Below are 14,134 nucleotides of genomic sequence, written 5' to 3'. Positions count from 1 at the left end.
TAACTAAAAAATAACATGCATTTTGTACAATCCCTCTTATTTTTCCAAAATAATTAACATTTGGCAGATTCCGCAAGGTGTATGTAAACTTTTGACTTTAACTGTATGCAGCCTTGGTGAAAACAAGAGACTTCTTTCAAAAACATAAACAGTAGTTTAGACTCCAGTGACAAAATAAGATGTTTTTTAAAACATGTATTATATGGTCCCTTAAATGCAATCATTGTTAAAAAGATGACTCATGCTTTACTGCACGCAACATTTAGACTACAGTTACCTACGGTTCACCTGAGGTCCATAGTGAGCATGTCTATATTTAGAATAAATGTGGGCGCTATTGCTTGGATGGCTTATTCTCTCTCTCATTACTTTGTCATTTAGCAGAAGCACACCAACAGTAAACCAACTACAGCAACCTGGGAGCAACTCAGCTCAAATGAAACCATCACATTGTGTTTATAATCCCAACCCTCAAACAAGTGAACCCTCAACCTCTTGATTGTCCCTACGGGAGTGCTGTATTTTGAAGTACTGACATAGTAACATTAAATTCACGCCACTGAAGAGCACCAACTTAAACAGCCTCTTCATACAAGCCACCCAGCATCACTTTACAAGTGCAATAAATCTGAACAATGCACTTATAGCATATCTATTGACGCAGTAGCCATGGCAGTAAAGTAACCAATGGAACAAGTTGCATTAAAATAAAACAATGAATTCTCCATAGGTTGCCATGGAAAATAATACAGATGAGCACAACATTAAACAGACACAATTAAACCGAAGCAGGGTTATCGCCCATTAAAGCTAAACTCTTTCTCATGTAACTGCAGCCACAGTGCTGTAGTTATGGGAAGAAGCCAGGGAATGCAGACGAGTCCTCAGACGATCTGGTACTCGATATAGCGACAACATTCAACTCATTCATGGTCAAATGCAGAAGAAACCCAGCTAAAACATGCAGAGGTGTAAAAAACATCTGATGAAAGACCTGCTGAGGTCAATAAAAGCATTGCAATAACAGACTGCTAAACAATGATTTAAATACACTCTAGTTACTTTTCTTGGAAATCAGCCATTGTTCATGAAGAATGCTGCATATATTTTTTGTTGCATAATTGCTATACTACGCTACAGGCAGTCCAGGATTACATGTTATAGTCGTCATGTAATGACATCCATTTTATATGTTTTCAAATATTTTTATCTCTTACGTGTGGTTCCTTTCAAAAGCATGAAGCATAAACTAGCACAGTTATTTTGGCTTGGCTTGAGAACTAGGCTGATCTGAGCATGACGTATTGGTTTCGGATGTCAGCTTGCTGCATAATAAGACATCTCATTTGCATGATATGCAACAAAAATGCCTATATTAAAAAAAAAACATGTAGAATGGTTTTTACATGGACAGCATAATCAAGGGCCATAGGTGTAGGTGGTGGTGATCTCAGCTAGAGTCATACTGCTGAAGGGTGGAGATGAGAGGTAAACATGAGTGGGAAAATAATAATTGTGTGAGAGGAGTCAGTGGTTATGACTGTGGCAGTGTGGTTATGTGTGGCTGCTAATCACAAAAAAATATAATATGTCCGGCCATTCCAGACATACCAAAAAAAAAAGGATAATACTGCATTGCATATATTGTTGCAGCATACAGGCTTAGGGGCTTGTTCTTGTGTCCACAACATTTAGAAAAGGTTGTTAAAAAGGAACACAGGGCTCTTGGCGCATTTTTCTAAACCATAATGTTATGAAGTTTCAAGACTTTTTGTGCGCAAAGAAAACACACATGACTGAGTGGTGGAGACTGACGTGGAAGAGAAGAAATTGTTGAATAAAGTCGTTATTTTTGTTTTCTTTGTGCACAAAAAGTATTCTCGTAGCATTATAAAATTAAGGTTGAACCACTGATGTCACATGGACTATTTTAATGATGTCCTTACTACCTTTCTGGGCCTTGAACGTGTCAGTTGCGCTGCTGTCTATGCAGGGCCAGAAAGCTCTTGAATTTAATTAAAAACACCTTCATTTGTGTTCTAAAGATGAACGAAGGTCTTACATGTTTGGAACGACATGAGTAATTATGACAGAATTGTCATTTTTAGGTGAACTATCCCTTTAACAGAATGTTCATCCAAAGCTATCTGGTGACTTTAAAAATGTTCTCAAAATGTTTTTTGTTATTCATTCATTTTTGAACATTAATAGGATTATTTGAAATATTTTTACTATTTAACTATATAACTGCTTTCTATTTGAATATATTTTAAAATTTAATTTATTCCTGTGATCAAAGCCACATTTTCAGCATCATTACTCCATTCTTCAGCGTCACATGATCCTTCGGAAATCATTCGAATATGCAGATTTGCTGTTCAAGAAACATTATTATTATTATTATCAATATTTAAAACGGTTAAATACATTTTTTCTGAATTCTTTGATGCATAGAAAGATCCAAAGATCAGCATTTATCTGAATTAAAAAGCTTTTGTAACATAATACACTATACCAATTATAGAAATTAATACTTTTGTTTAGCAAGGATGCTTTAAATTAATCAAAAGTGAAGATAAAGACGTTTATAATGTTATAAACGATTTCTATTTTTGATAAATGCTGATCTTCTAAACTTTCTATTCATCAGTGAAACCTGAAAAAATTCTGCTCAGCTGTTTTCAACATAATAATAACAATAATAAATGTTTTTTTGAGCAGCAGATCGGAATATTAGAGTGATTTCTGAAGGATCATGTGACTGGAATAATGATGCTAAAAATTCAACTTTAAAATCACAGGAATAAATTACATTTTAAAATATAGAAAACAGTTATTTTAAATAGTAAAAATAGTTCGAAATTTTACTGTTTTTGCTGTACTTGGATCAGATGAATGCAGGCTTGGTGAGCAGAAGAGACTTCTTTAAAGAACTTAAAAAATCGTACTGTTCAAAAACTTTTGACTGGTAGTGCACTGTATGTCTGAAAAACCACACAACTAATTTAAAACACTTCCAAAAACAGCAACAACAAATTCTCCCTGCTCTGTTTTAGCTCAACTATCATAGTAATACAAACTGTCAAATGTCCCATTGCTGTCAAGCACTCTTGGGATGACCAACCAATCAAACTTAATCTAATTGTTGTAAATTATAACTGTATAAATGTCACAAAGCCAGGTCCAAATGCCAAAATCATGTGCATTAGACTATTCTTTACCAAAATCAGGTAAAAACTAACACCTAGACACTAAAGGGTTGATAAAACATCAAAAATCTCATGAGTTTACACTACGTCTCACAACACTCATGTCATGCAAAATGAGTAAAGGTCTTTATTGATTGATTTAACGTGAAATGAGTACATGCTCATTTGACATTTCACAATATGAACTTCTAGAGTTAAAAAAAAAGTTAGTGGCTGAGATTAAGTTTGCCTTCTGTGAAACTAAAGAAAGCATGCATACTTAATGTAGCAGGGTATATTAGACATTTTTGTCCTTATATGTAGCCTATTATGATCTCACCAAGCCTCCGAAGCGGGTCGTGGGTTTTTGACTCGTACGCTTTGGCTTCAGTCTGAACTGTCTCTGGTTTCTTCTTCCTCCCCAGCATGTTGAATATCCCTTCGGCTCCAGGCAGTACTTCTTATAACCGTCTTGAACCGAGAGGTAAATGTGAATAATCAATAGGCAAAAAATCCCAGAAGTGCGCGTAAAAACTGTCTCGGTCAGCGCATGTGAATGTCAGCGCTGCTGCTGCTGCTGTGACGGCTGTCGTAACACTTGACGCTTCTAAAAACGCAGCGCGTAACTCGAGTCCGGCGAGGAGCGGCAAGTATCCGCTGATGAACACGAGTCATTCACTCACACTGACTGTATGATACACTTACTGTGTCACAGCCTCCTGCTTCATAGCAAACTAGCTGAATTGAAAAGCCGATTGTGTAACAGGGTTATTATTTTTTTTTTTTTTAGCCAATATATTTTAGCTTAGTTGTCCACCTAACTGATAAACAAGTGTCACGAAAATGTCACAAAAATAGGCTTTGGAGATAAACTGTTGCAAAACAAGAATGAAGTTGTCTGAATGCAGAAGATGAACTTCATACATACATTTTTTTTTTTCCTGGACTCCACCTACCGGGTTTATTCATAGCAGCAAATGTTTTCAAACATGATTTGAGCTGCTGTGTGAGATTTACCGACAGCTCACATGTCACTGTAAATGCTGCCATCTGCTGACATACTAATGAACAAATAGATTGAAAATAGATGAATTAAAATGATATATTTTTTAAAAAATTAACATTGAAATAAAATATTATTTTACATTTTAAAAATGTAAAATGTAATCCTATGGGAAAGTGACCTGGTTAAGAAAACGTCATGCATGAGTGCACGCCTTACCTTCTGTTGACATGCAAATAAAATGTAATAAAAACATGAATTACTAATACACATAATATGAAATCAGCAGTTGGCTTTTTGGTACTGGTATACATTACACACACACAAACATACATTAAAATGCACAAATTCAAGTTGATCCTTGTTTACATCTAATGCAGGGATTCCTAAACTTTTATTTATTTATTTATTTTTGTCAGTCTAACGTCTTTCATCTATTATACAGTTATTTTACTTGAAGTACCTCCTTATTACTTTACTTTAAGTAATAATTATGTTGCACATTTGCATGTTCACGGTTCACTTTGGTTAATGGTCACATGACATGCAGGTAAACGAATTAAATATTTCATCTTAGTAAGTGTTTATTTTAATAGTTGTTATTTTAAAATGATTTACTTTAATTTAGCATTTTTATAATGTAATAAGTTACTGGCTTTTCATTAAACTCACGAAGTCCCTGCAGTTCCTTCATGAAACTTTGACGTAATGTTAATTTTGTTGAAGGATTACTTAAATTTCAATTTCCTGATAATTTACTCACCCCCATGTAATCCAAGATGTTCATGTCTTTCTTTCTTCAGTCGGAAATTAAGTTTTTTATTTATTTTTTTTTTTTGAGGAAAATATTTCAGGATTTTACTCCTTATAGTGGACTTCAATGGGGCTCAGCGGATTAAGAGTTAAAAATGCAGCTAAAATGCAGCTTCAAAGGGCTCTAAACGATCCTAGCCGAGGAATAAGGGTCTTATCTAGCGAAAAGATCGGTCATTTTCTAAAACAAATTACAATTTACACACTTTTTAACCTCAAATGCTCCATATGTCTAGCTCTGTCATGCGCATGCGTACTCTGTGTAATCCGCGTTAATACAGTTAGGGTATGTGGAAAAACTCTCATCTCATTTTCTTCTCCAACTTCAAAATCGTCCTACATCCCTGCAGAAGTACTGACCCAGTGTTTACGAAGTGAACGTGCAAAATAGTTGTAATGCCCTTTACAAAAAAAAGGTAAAACAGCGATGTAGGACGATTTTGAAATTGGAGGAGAAAATAAGATGGGAGTTTTTCGACATACCCCAACTGTATTGGGGAGCGCACAGAGTACGCATGCGCAATGCAGAGCTCGACAAGACGAGCATTTGTGGGTAAAAAGTGTATGAATATACATTTATTTAAGAAAATAACCGATTGTTTCGCTAGATAAGACCCTTATTGCTCAGCTGGGATCGTTTAGAGCCCTTTGAACCTGCACTGAAACTTCATTTTTAACCTTAAATCCATTGAGCCCCATTGAAGTCCACTAGAAAAAAAATCCTGTAATGTTTTCCTCAAAAAACGTAATTTTTTTGCCACTGAATAAAGAAAGACATGAATATCTTGGATGACATGGGGGTGAGTAAATTATCAGGAGTTTTTCATTCTGGAAGTGGGGTAATCCTTTAATAACAATGAATGGAATATACAGTAGTCAACATTTGAAGTGGATCAAAAACCTTTCATCGAAGTTGTCCTAAAAGCAAAACAATACCCGTTCTTGTCTTAGAACAACTTTAATGAACTTTTTTGACTCATTTGAAATGTTGACTACTGTTTTCTTTTTCTTTGTATCTTTTTATCAATATAGTACCAGGTTATTCCATTTAAACGAGCTAGGTCAAAAGTAATCTTAAAATATTTAAAAATTAGTCTGATTATATTAAAATGTACCTGTAATAGATTACGTTATTAACTATAATTTTTGTCATGTAATTTGGAATCAACGAACTACAACTTTCAAGTAATCTATCCAGTTCTGTACATACGTTTATGTTTCAAGTGTCAAAATGAATAGTAGCCGTTGTGACCATTTTTGTACTTACGTGACAAAGGTGTCATGTTGTTGGTCTGTGTTGGTCATGGAAAGCAGAAGCTAAGAATCTGTTTTAATAATATCTCTTCTTACAGGTTACACTGACACTTAAAGATAAATAATATATTACACGCCCTCTAAATCAACTATAGAAGTGATTTTTTTAATAAAGGATTTATAAATGAAATACTGGAAGCAAAGACAAAAAACAGAACTACTCAGACCATTGCTAAACACGTTTAAGCCTGTTAAACAGTTTCATTTAACACTGTATACAGGTTTTTCAGGTCCGTCTATAATGATGTAAACACACACGCACACACACACACACACACGTTTGTTTTTGTGAATTGTGGGGACTTTCCATAGACTTCTATAGTTTTTATACTGACCAAACGATATTGTCTATCCCCTAACCCAACCCTAACCCTAAACCTAGCCCTCACAGAAAACATGTTTGCATCGTTACACTTTCAGATAAACATCATTTACTATTTTTAATAATTTTTTAACATTGTGGGGACCACAGGCCGGTCCCCACAATGTCAAAAATTTCAGGTTTTACTATCCTTGTGGGGACATTTGGTCCCCACAATGTAGCAAAAACAAGTACACACACACACGTTTACTAAGCTACCTAAATGGGGACATTTATATTGTTTTTATATAGAGTTTGTTATAAGTACTAAAACTTAACCCACGCCTTAAGAAAACGTTCTGCATATTTAAAATGTATAAAAACTTTATTTATTTATACTGTATACCATTCTTATGATGGCATGACCAAAATCAAAAATGTTTTGTCAGGTTTAGCTCATGTCTGGTGACAACTTTGTCCCCAAAATATTAAGAAGGTATCTACTTGTCATCTATCTACTGTTTCTGGCTCTCTATGTAAACAACACATACATGAAATACCTCAGTAGAGGTGGAAACAGTGGCATTTCTCCTATACGTTTTCTCAGAAACCTTGCTCTGTGCTAAAATGCTTGCAGGACAAGACAAAAACACAAACCCCGAACGAAATATGCTCTGCAATAAGAATTTATTATAGCTTGTGACAGACACTCTTTGCAGGTTAGATCTCTGTTCTTTGCATTGAGGTGAATAGATTTCTGCATAGTATTCGTAAGTCACAGAGAAAGGCCATTAACAGGGAAAACAGTCTAGTGGAGTTAAAACAGGTACACCCCAAGATTTCCAAATAAAAGTACTTATTATATCCATACAAAATATATGTATAATATATACTGTGTATAAAACAAACAAACAAAAAATATTAAGGAAAAACATTTCAAGTAACATCTTGAAAGAAATGACTGTGCACCTAAGTGCACTTTGTAAACCATATATAAACTAAAATAAAGCAAAAAAAAAGATAATATGTTTATTTACAAGGTTAACTTAAGCAAGGCTTTGTACAAATGTTACAAAATCGTTTGACACACACATACTCGACCACATAATGTATACACAGGCAATTTCAGACACACATACACACTCATATGAAGTGATTTCACCAATGAGCCGTTACTTAATGTAGATGTGGGAAGGTGAACACGCCACACTGCCTCTTATGGATCTTAATGTAGTGAGTTACTGGTAGAATTATGCACCTGCTCTGAGCTCAATGGCCTATGTTAAAACTAGTAAAACTACTATCAACACTGTTCCTGTTTCTCTAACACTGTTTAACCAATACTGTACCGGCACGTTTGAAGAATTGGTTCATCTGGGACTTGAAAACACAAAAGCACTCCATGGCATGTGAGTCGTGAGGGTCTTGGCAGTAATTTAAAGAGCAGAATGTTGTCATGTGACTGGCCAAGAACATGTGAAAGGAAAAAGAAAACTTTGGCAACACTGAAAAGCCCCTTTGCCTTGCAAGTGAAGTAAATCTGAATAAAAGTTAAGTGACTTAAGTGAGGGGTTTTATTTTGTATTCACACGCCAAACTAAAGGGCTGTTCACACCAACAGCAATTTGCTGGTTACGCTGGACACGGCAAAGCAGCCGTTGCACATCAGTTGTACTTTATGTCAGTACGTCACAGTGTTGCCAAGTCTGCGGTTTTCACGCGCAATTGGGCTACTTTAACACTATTGCCATGGGTTGAAGTGACCCCAATAATGTGATATTTAGCCACTGGAATGCAAATTTTACCAGGAGAACCCAGACAAAAATGTGTATTTTACCCCTGCAACATGATTTTTACTGGGGAACCCCCCAGAAAGGCGGGCTGGTTTTGAGTAGCAATTGGGCGAGTTTTGTTGCGAAAGCCTGGCAACCCTGGTACGTCATAAATAGAACGAGGCATCAGTTTACTGTTGCAGATTTGCCATGTCGTGTTGCGCCATACCGCATCCAGTGTAGACAGCGTCACTGATTATAATGGGTTTTATTGTTTTTTTTCGCATTGCTTCACACCGCTCGCATTCGGTGTAGATACGGTGTCAGGGCATTTTCACACCTGTCTTGTTTGCAGCATTTGTTTTCGGAACCTGACACATTTTCTCCTTTATTTCAGTGCTTTTGGACATGGCGATCACACTCAGATCCGCACCAAGACAATTAGAAGCATCTTTTTGCAGCACCTCACAGGTGAGCGGCACGTTTAAGATGCTGTGTCAGGTTAAAGAATTTCAACTTTTACACACAGCGCCCCTCATCAGTGTCAGTTACAAAACAGTGCACCAATCAGAAGACCATGGAGGTGGGGCTAACATTGCGACAGCTTTTGTTTATAGTAGCAGGATGGTAACTTTTGTATTTTGACGGCACATCTATAACTATGAGGGCAAATCTAAATAAATAATTAAATAAAAATAATAATTGTTCATTAATCGTAATTGAGGTAAAACATTCAATAAATTGAGATTTTAGGACATATCATCCAGTCCTAGTGTGTGTAACAATCCATTTGGATGGATGACACTATGAGCAGAACCCTGGAACATGAACAGGCGCACTCTGATCAATGAGAGGACAAGTTTACACACGTGACTTAAAGCGAAACGCTGTCTTGTGAAAACAAACCGAACGAAGTCCCTGTTTCAGAACTACTGGTCTGAAAACGCCCTTGTTGCAGTTTTATTTGAATTTCAGTTCATTTGAATTCTATTTAATATAATTTAATTCAATTCAAATTTTAATTCAGCATTCCAATTTACATTTTTTTTTTCAAATTCCCCAAAAATTTGGAATGGTGCCCAATAACACTCACATTATCCGTCACCAGATACAGCTGGACACTGGAGTGAGTATGAACGCCTTATATCTCGCAATTCTGACTTGTTCTTGCAATTCTGAGTTCGTATATCACAGTTCTGACTTTAAAATACACAATTGCGAGTCTATATCATACACTTCTGAAAACAAGTCAGAATTGCGAGTAAAAAGTCAGAATTGCAAGATTTAAACTCGCAATTGCAAGAAAAAAACATTTTTATCTCACAATTTACTTTTTTCTCACAGTTCTGACTTTTTTTTCAGAATTGCATGACATAAATTCGCAATTGTGAGTCATAAAGTCAGAAAAGCGGGGTATAAACTCACAGACTTTTTTCTCGCAGTTCTGAATTTATATCTTGCAATTCTGACTTTTTTCCTCACAATTCGGACTTTTTCTCGCAACAGACTTTTTTTTTCTCCGAATTGAAATATAAACTTTGTTATAAAGTCAAAATTGTCGTATAAATTTTCTGAGGAAAAAAAGTGAAAATTACGAGATAAAAACTTAAATTCAAATTTAAATTCAACACATTGTTTGCTACTCCAATTAAAATTTTTAGCAATTTCCAAAAAAATTTGGAATGGTGCTCAATGTTGGTGCCCAATGTTATGAACCTCTAGAAGTCAACAGAACCTGGCAACGACGTAATCGCTGTCAGTGTGAACAGTGTGAACAAACTAAGGACGCAGCTACAACACAACCCAAATCCAGCTCTCTTGGTTCACTAGCCTTTACACACCATCACTGCTACAAGTAATCACGAAAGCGCGAGGTAGGCAGGGCCCGACGTACAGTAGGGGCTTCAGTCTCTGAGCACTCTGGGTGGGACTCTCCAACGTCCTGCTTGTCAATAGGGGAGGGCAAAGCTAGCGGTTTGGGGGGCGGCGCCTGTGTTTTTTTGTCTGAACAGTCCGTAGGAGAGACCACCACGGTGTGTCTCCTCCACGCTCGTCTCTTTCGGCGCGTCTCCGGCGAAAGCTGTTTCCTCAAGCCGACACTACGTAGGTCATCCGCCGAGCCCATCAGACGAGCCCGTACCTGGTCCGCCAGGGAACCCTGCCCAGTGGACAACAAGCAGCTCTTACTTCCAGGACCGGCTGCGGAAATTGCCGTGCACTCATTGCGCACGCTAACGCCTTTGGAGAAAGATTTGGCTTTTGGGGAAGGAGAAGGAGAGGACTCAGGGATTTGATTTGAACCTGACCGCCGTTCTCCTTCAGTGGCGGAGGAGCTGGACAGTTCAGAAAGTTCCACCGAGGGCGCTTTGGCTTTGTCTGCCTTTAGCCGACGCCGTGCGAGGGTGTCGCACTGTATGAGGCGGTGGGAGTTAAAAGAGTGGCGGCTGTGGAGGCGCTGGGAGGCGGATGATGAGTAAGAGGAGGTTGAGGGAGTAGATGAACGTGCTGCAGGATCTTCAGGACTGGTTGTGAGGGAAGGAGGAGGCGGAGTGAGTGGGGCGCCAGAGGGGTTCTGCGATTTGCAGTGTGCATAGAGGAAACTCCGCGGTGCAGTCGGTTCGGGTGAGGCTTGTGAGTTTTGGCTTATGCGGCTTGGTTTTTCTGGCCTCTCTTGGGTGAGCGAGCGTGAAGCAAATCCGCTTTCGTTATCGGTTTCACTCACCAGTTCACTATGCTCGTCATCTGCATCTTCACCCCGCCCCTCTGATGCTAAACTCCGCCCAAGAGTGGACAAAGTAGAGTAGCCTGACACAATAGACCGTGCATCATCTCCTCGCCAGCTGCGACTTTTCACTTCAGACCTTTGCTCTTCCTCCTCACTCAGCAGCACCGCTGGTGCCGCTTCCTCTGTGGAGGAAATGCTGGGAACTACTTCTTCCTTCTGCTCTTGTGGCTTCTGTCTCTCACCCTCCTCTTCCTCTTCCTCATCTTCCTCCTCTTCTTCTTCTTCATCCTCTTCTCCCTCCGCTCGAGGGGCACAGAAAGAAGCAACCTGCCCCATCTCTTGCAAGTCGTCTTTTTTCGGAGATACAGGATTTAATGGGTTCATGCTCGGAATCGTCATCTGTGCTGCTCCCGAGGAGACGGGCGTTATGCCGTTTCCGGCGTTTGCGGGTCACAGCCGACATAATCGATAATGTCAGGATGTCCTTGGCAGTAAAGTCACGTTTTGATCCCCACGACCCCTAAGTATCAAATATTTAAAAAAAAAAAATTAAAATATTAATTATTATGAAATAAAATACATAAAATGTATTATTAAATATTTAAAATATTTTTAAAAAAATTAGAAGTAAATATTATATTAAAACTATTCATTAAAACTATATAAATACCATATAAATAAATAATAAACAATTTAACAATTAATAATAAATCAAGAGTGCGAAACAAAACAATACGTATTTTATTACTAATAACAGTGAGCATCCAAATACCCACAGTATTCTCCGCAACCTTTAAATCACAACAAACATATTAAATAGTTTTTGGTCAATACTGACCTTAGATTTTGCTGAATCACTGTTGGTTGAGTCTGGCCAGTTAAAAAAACAGAGAGATAGAGAGAGAGATTTTAAGAGGAAGTTAGTAAAATTAACAAATATTTTGGCACCATGTTAAATAAATGCTGTATTAATGAGAGGCACAGAGGAGGATCAACCTTGTGATTGTCAGTAAGTTAACTTAACACATTAATAAACAAGACCTGCCAGTGGCAGCCTCTGTGTCAATCATTAAGCATCACCCCCATACACAGTGATTGTGAGACAGTGTTCACACAAGATCCAATATAAACAGCATCTTGTAATAAACAACAAGCCGTTGATTGTCAGTTAATGTTCCAATGTGAACAGGGTCTTAGGAGAAGAAGTGAAGGAGCCCATATATGCAGTGGTAAAGATAAAGCGCACACTGATGATGACATCACATCACATACGGATGACATCGACCCATGAAAGATGCTATGGGAAGGCAAGGCCAGAAACTTTAATTGTCAGAGGGGGAGAAGGACGAAACAAACACAGTTTGCCACCACACACAGGCCCCGTTTACATGACTTGGGCGTCACTTTGTTTTCAAAAGTTAAGAATTGTGAAGGCTTAGCTATGGAAGCCTATTTCCACAAGTGAATGAAAAATAAATAAAAGTTAACTGCGAGATATAAACTCACAATTCTGACTTTTTTCAGAAGAAATCCGAAGAGTTTATATCTCACAGTTGTGACTTTTTTCCTAAGAATTGCGAGTAATAAGTCAGAATTGTGAGAAGAAAAGTCAGAATTGCTAGATGTAAACTCGCAATTGTAAAAAAACTCTTTAAAAAAGCTTTTTATCTCACAATTGCGAATTTACAAATAGCAATTCTGACTTTTTTTCTCACAATGCTGACTTTTTTACTTAAAATTCTGACTTTTTTCTCAAAACTGCAATTTTACATCTAGCAATTCTGACTTTTTACCCACAATTCTGACATTTTTTCTCACAATGCTGACTTGTTTTCTCACAATTCTGATTTTTTACTAACAATTTTGACTTTTTACTCACAATGCTGACTGTTTTGCAATTCTGACTTTTTTTTCTCAAAACTGCATGATATGAACTCACCATTGCGAGTTATAAAGTCAGAATAGCTGGGTATGAACTTGCAATTGCCAGAAATAAAGTCAGAATTGTGAGTTTATATCTTGCAATTATGAGAAAAAAAGTCAGAATTGTGAGACAAACTTCCAATTGAGAAAAAAAATCTTTTTACTCAATTCTGACGTTTTTTTTTACAATTCTGACTTTTTTTTATTGCATAAAACAATTTTATGCAATTCTGCAATTTTATGCAATTTATACAATTTAGAACTGCATGATATAAACTTGAAATTGCAAGTTAGAATAGTGGGGTATAAACTTGGCTGTTTTCTCGTAATTCTGAGTTTATATCTCACAATTCTGACTTTTTTCTCGCAGTTCTGACATTTTTCTCAGAATTGAGATATAAACTTGCAATTGTGTATTATGAAGTCAGAATTTGGAGATTTGTGAGATAAAAAGTCACAATTACATTTTTTACATTTTTAATTAAATGGCTAAAAATTGGCTTCCATACTTAAATCTTAATATTATTTAGATTTTGCTCATATAATTTTACATGAAATTTACTTCTGTGATACATACCATCATCGCTCAAATTTCTTTTAGAGAAACTATGCTCAAAAATATTCAAAAAATCTTACTGACCCAGTTTGAACAAATCTGTATATGGTATAATCTATACTAAGCAGTACCTGCTTATTTAAAGTTAGTAACTTATTAAGTTACTATTTTTAATTATCATGCTCTAAAATTACTAAATATTTGATACACCTCTGCCATGAGCTATTCTGTTTGAATGTGGCTGGTTTGAATGAGAGAATAAAAAGGTATCCTGTTGACAGCTATATTTAGCACTTAGGATTAACACAGATGTTAACAACAGATGTAAACGGGGCCATAAACACCTCAATCACTTGTGCTTATATCCATTAAACACACACTCATAAACACACACACACACACACAAACAGAGTGCATGGCAGGCGAAACCCATCCTACCGCAGTGGCTGTTCCACAGGCTCAGCTAAGAGAAGGATGCAGAAATGTACAGAGAAAGACAGTAGAAAGTAAATATAATGAAAGAGATTGTTTTAAAAAAA

At 36.9% G+C, this 14,134-nt stretch overlaps 2 protein-coding genes across 2 annotated transcripts in view; both read right to left on the bottom strand.

Annotated features, from left to right (window-relative positions):
• plcd3a (phospholipase C, delta 3a) overlaps positions 1–4,055 on the bottom strand; it is a 40,964-nt gene extending 36,909 nt beyond the window's left edge. The window contains exon 1 of the mRNA XM_051100693.1: positions 3,529–4,055. Coding sequence (XP_050956650.1) covers positions 3,529–3,616 — 88 coding nt within the window. The 5' untranslated portion in view covers positions 3,617–4,055. The remainder of the gene's footprint in view (positions 1–3,528) is intronic.
• A 4,172-nt stretch (positions 4,056–8,227) lies between these two features.
• Positions 8,228–14,134, bottom strand: part of arhgap23a (Rho GTPase activating protein 23a) — a 48,996-nt gene continuing 43,089 nt past the window's right edge. The window contains 3 exon segments of the mRNA XM_051100681.1: positions 8,228–11,470; positions 11,472–11,636; positions 11,955–11,986. Coding sequence (XP_050956638.1) covers positions 10,241–11,470; positions 11,472–11,636; positions 11,955–11,986 — 1,427 coding nt within the window. The 3' untranslated portion in view covers positions 8,228–10,240.

The sequence above is a fragment of the Labeo rohita genome, chromosome 3, assembly GCF_022985175.1.
Source record: "Labeo rohita strain BAU-BD-2019 chromosome 3, IGBB_LRoh.1.0, whole genome shotgun sequence".
In the NCBI taxonomy this organism is placed as follows: domain Eukaryota; kingdom Metazoa; phylum Chordata; class Actinopteri; order Cypriniformes; family Cyprinidae; genus Labeo; species Labeo rohita.
This window is presented reverse-complemented; position numbering and strand designations above follow the sequence as displayed.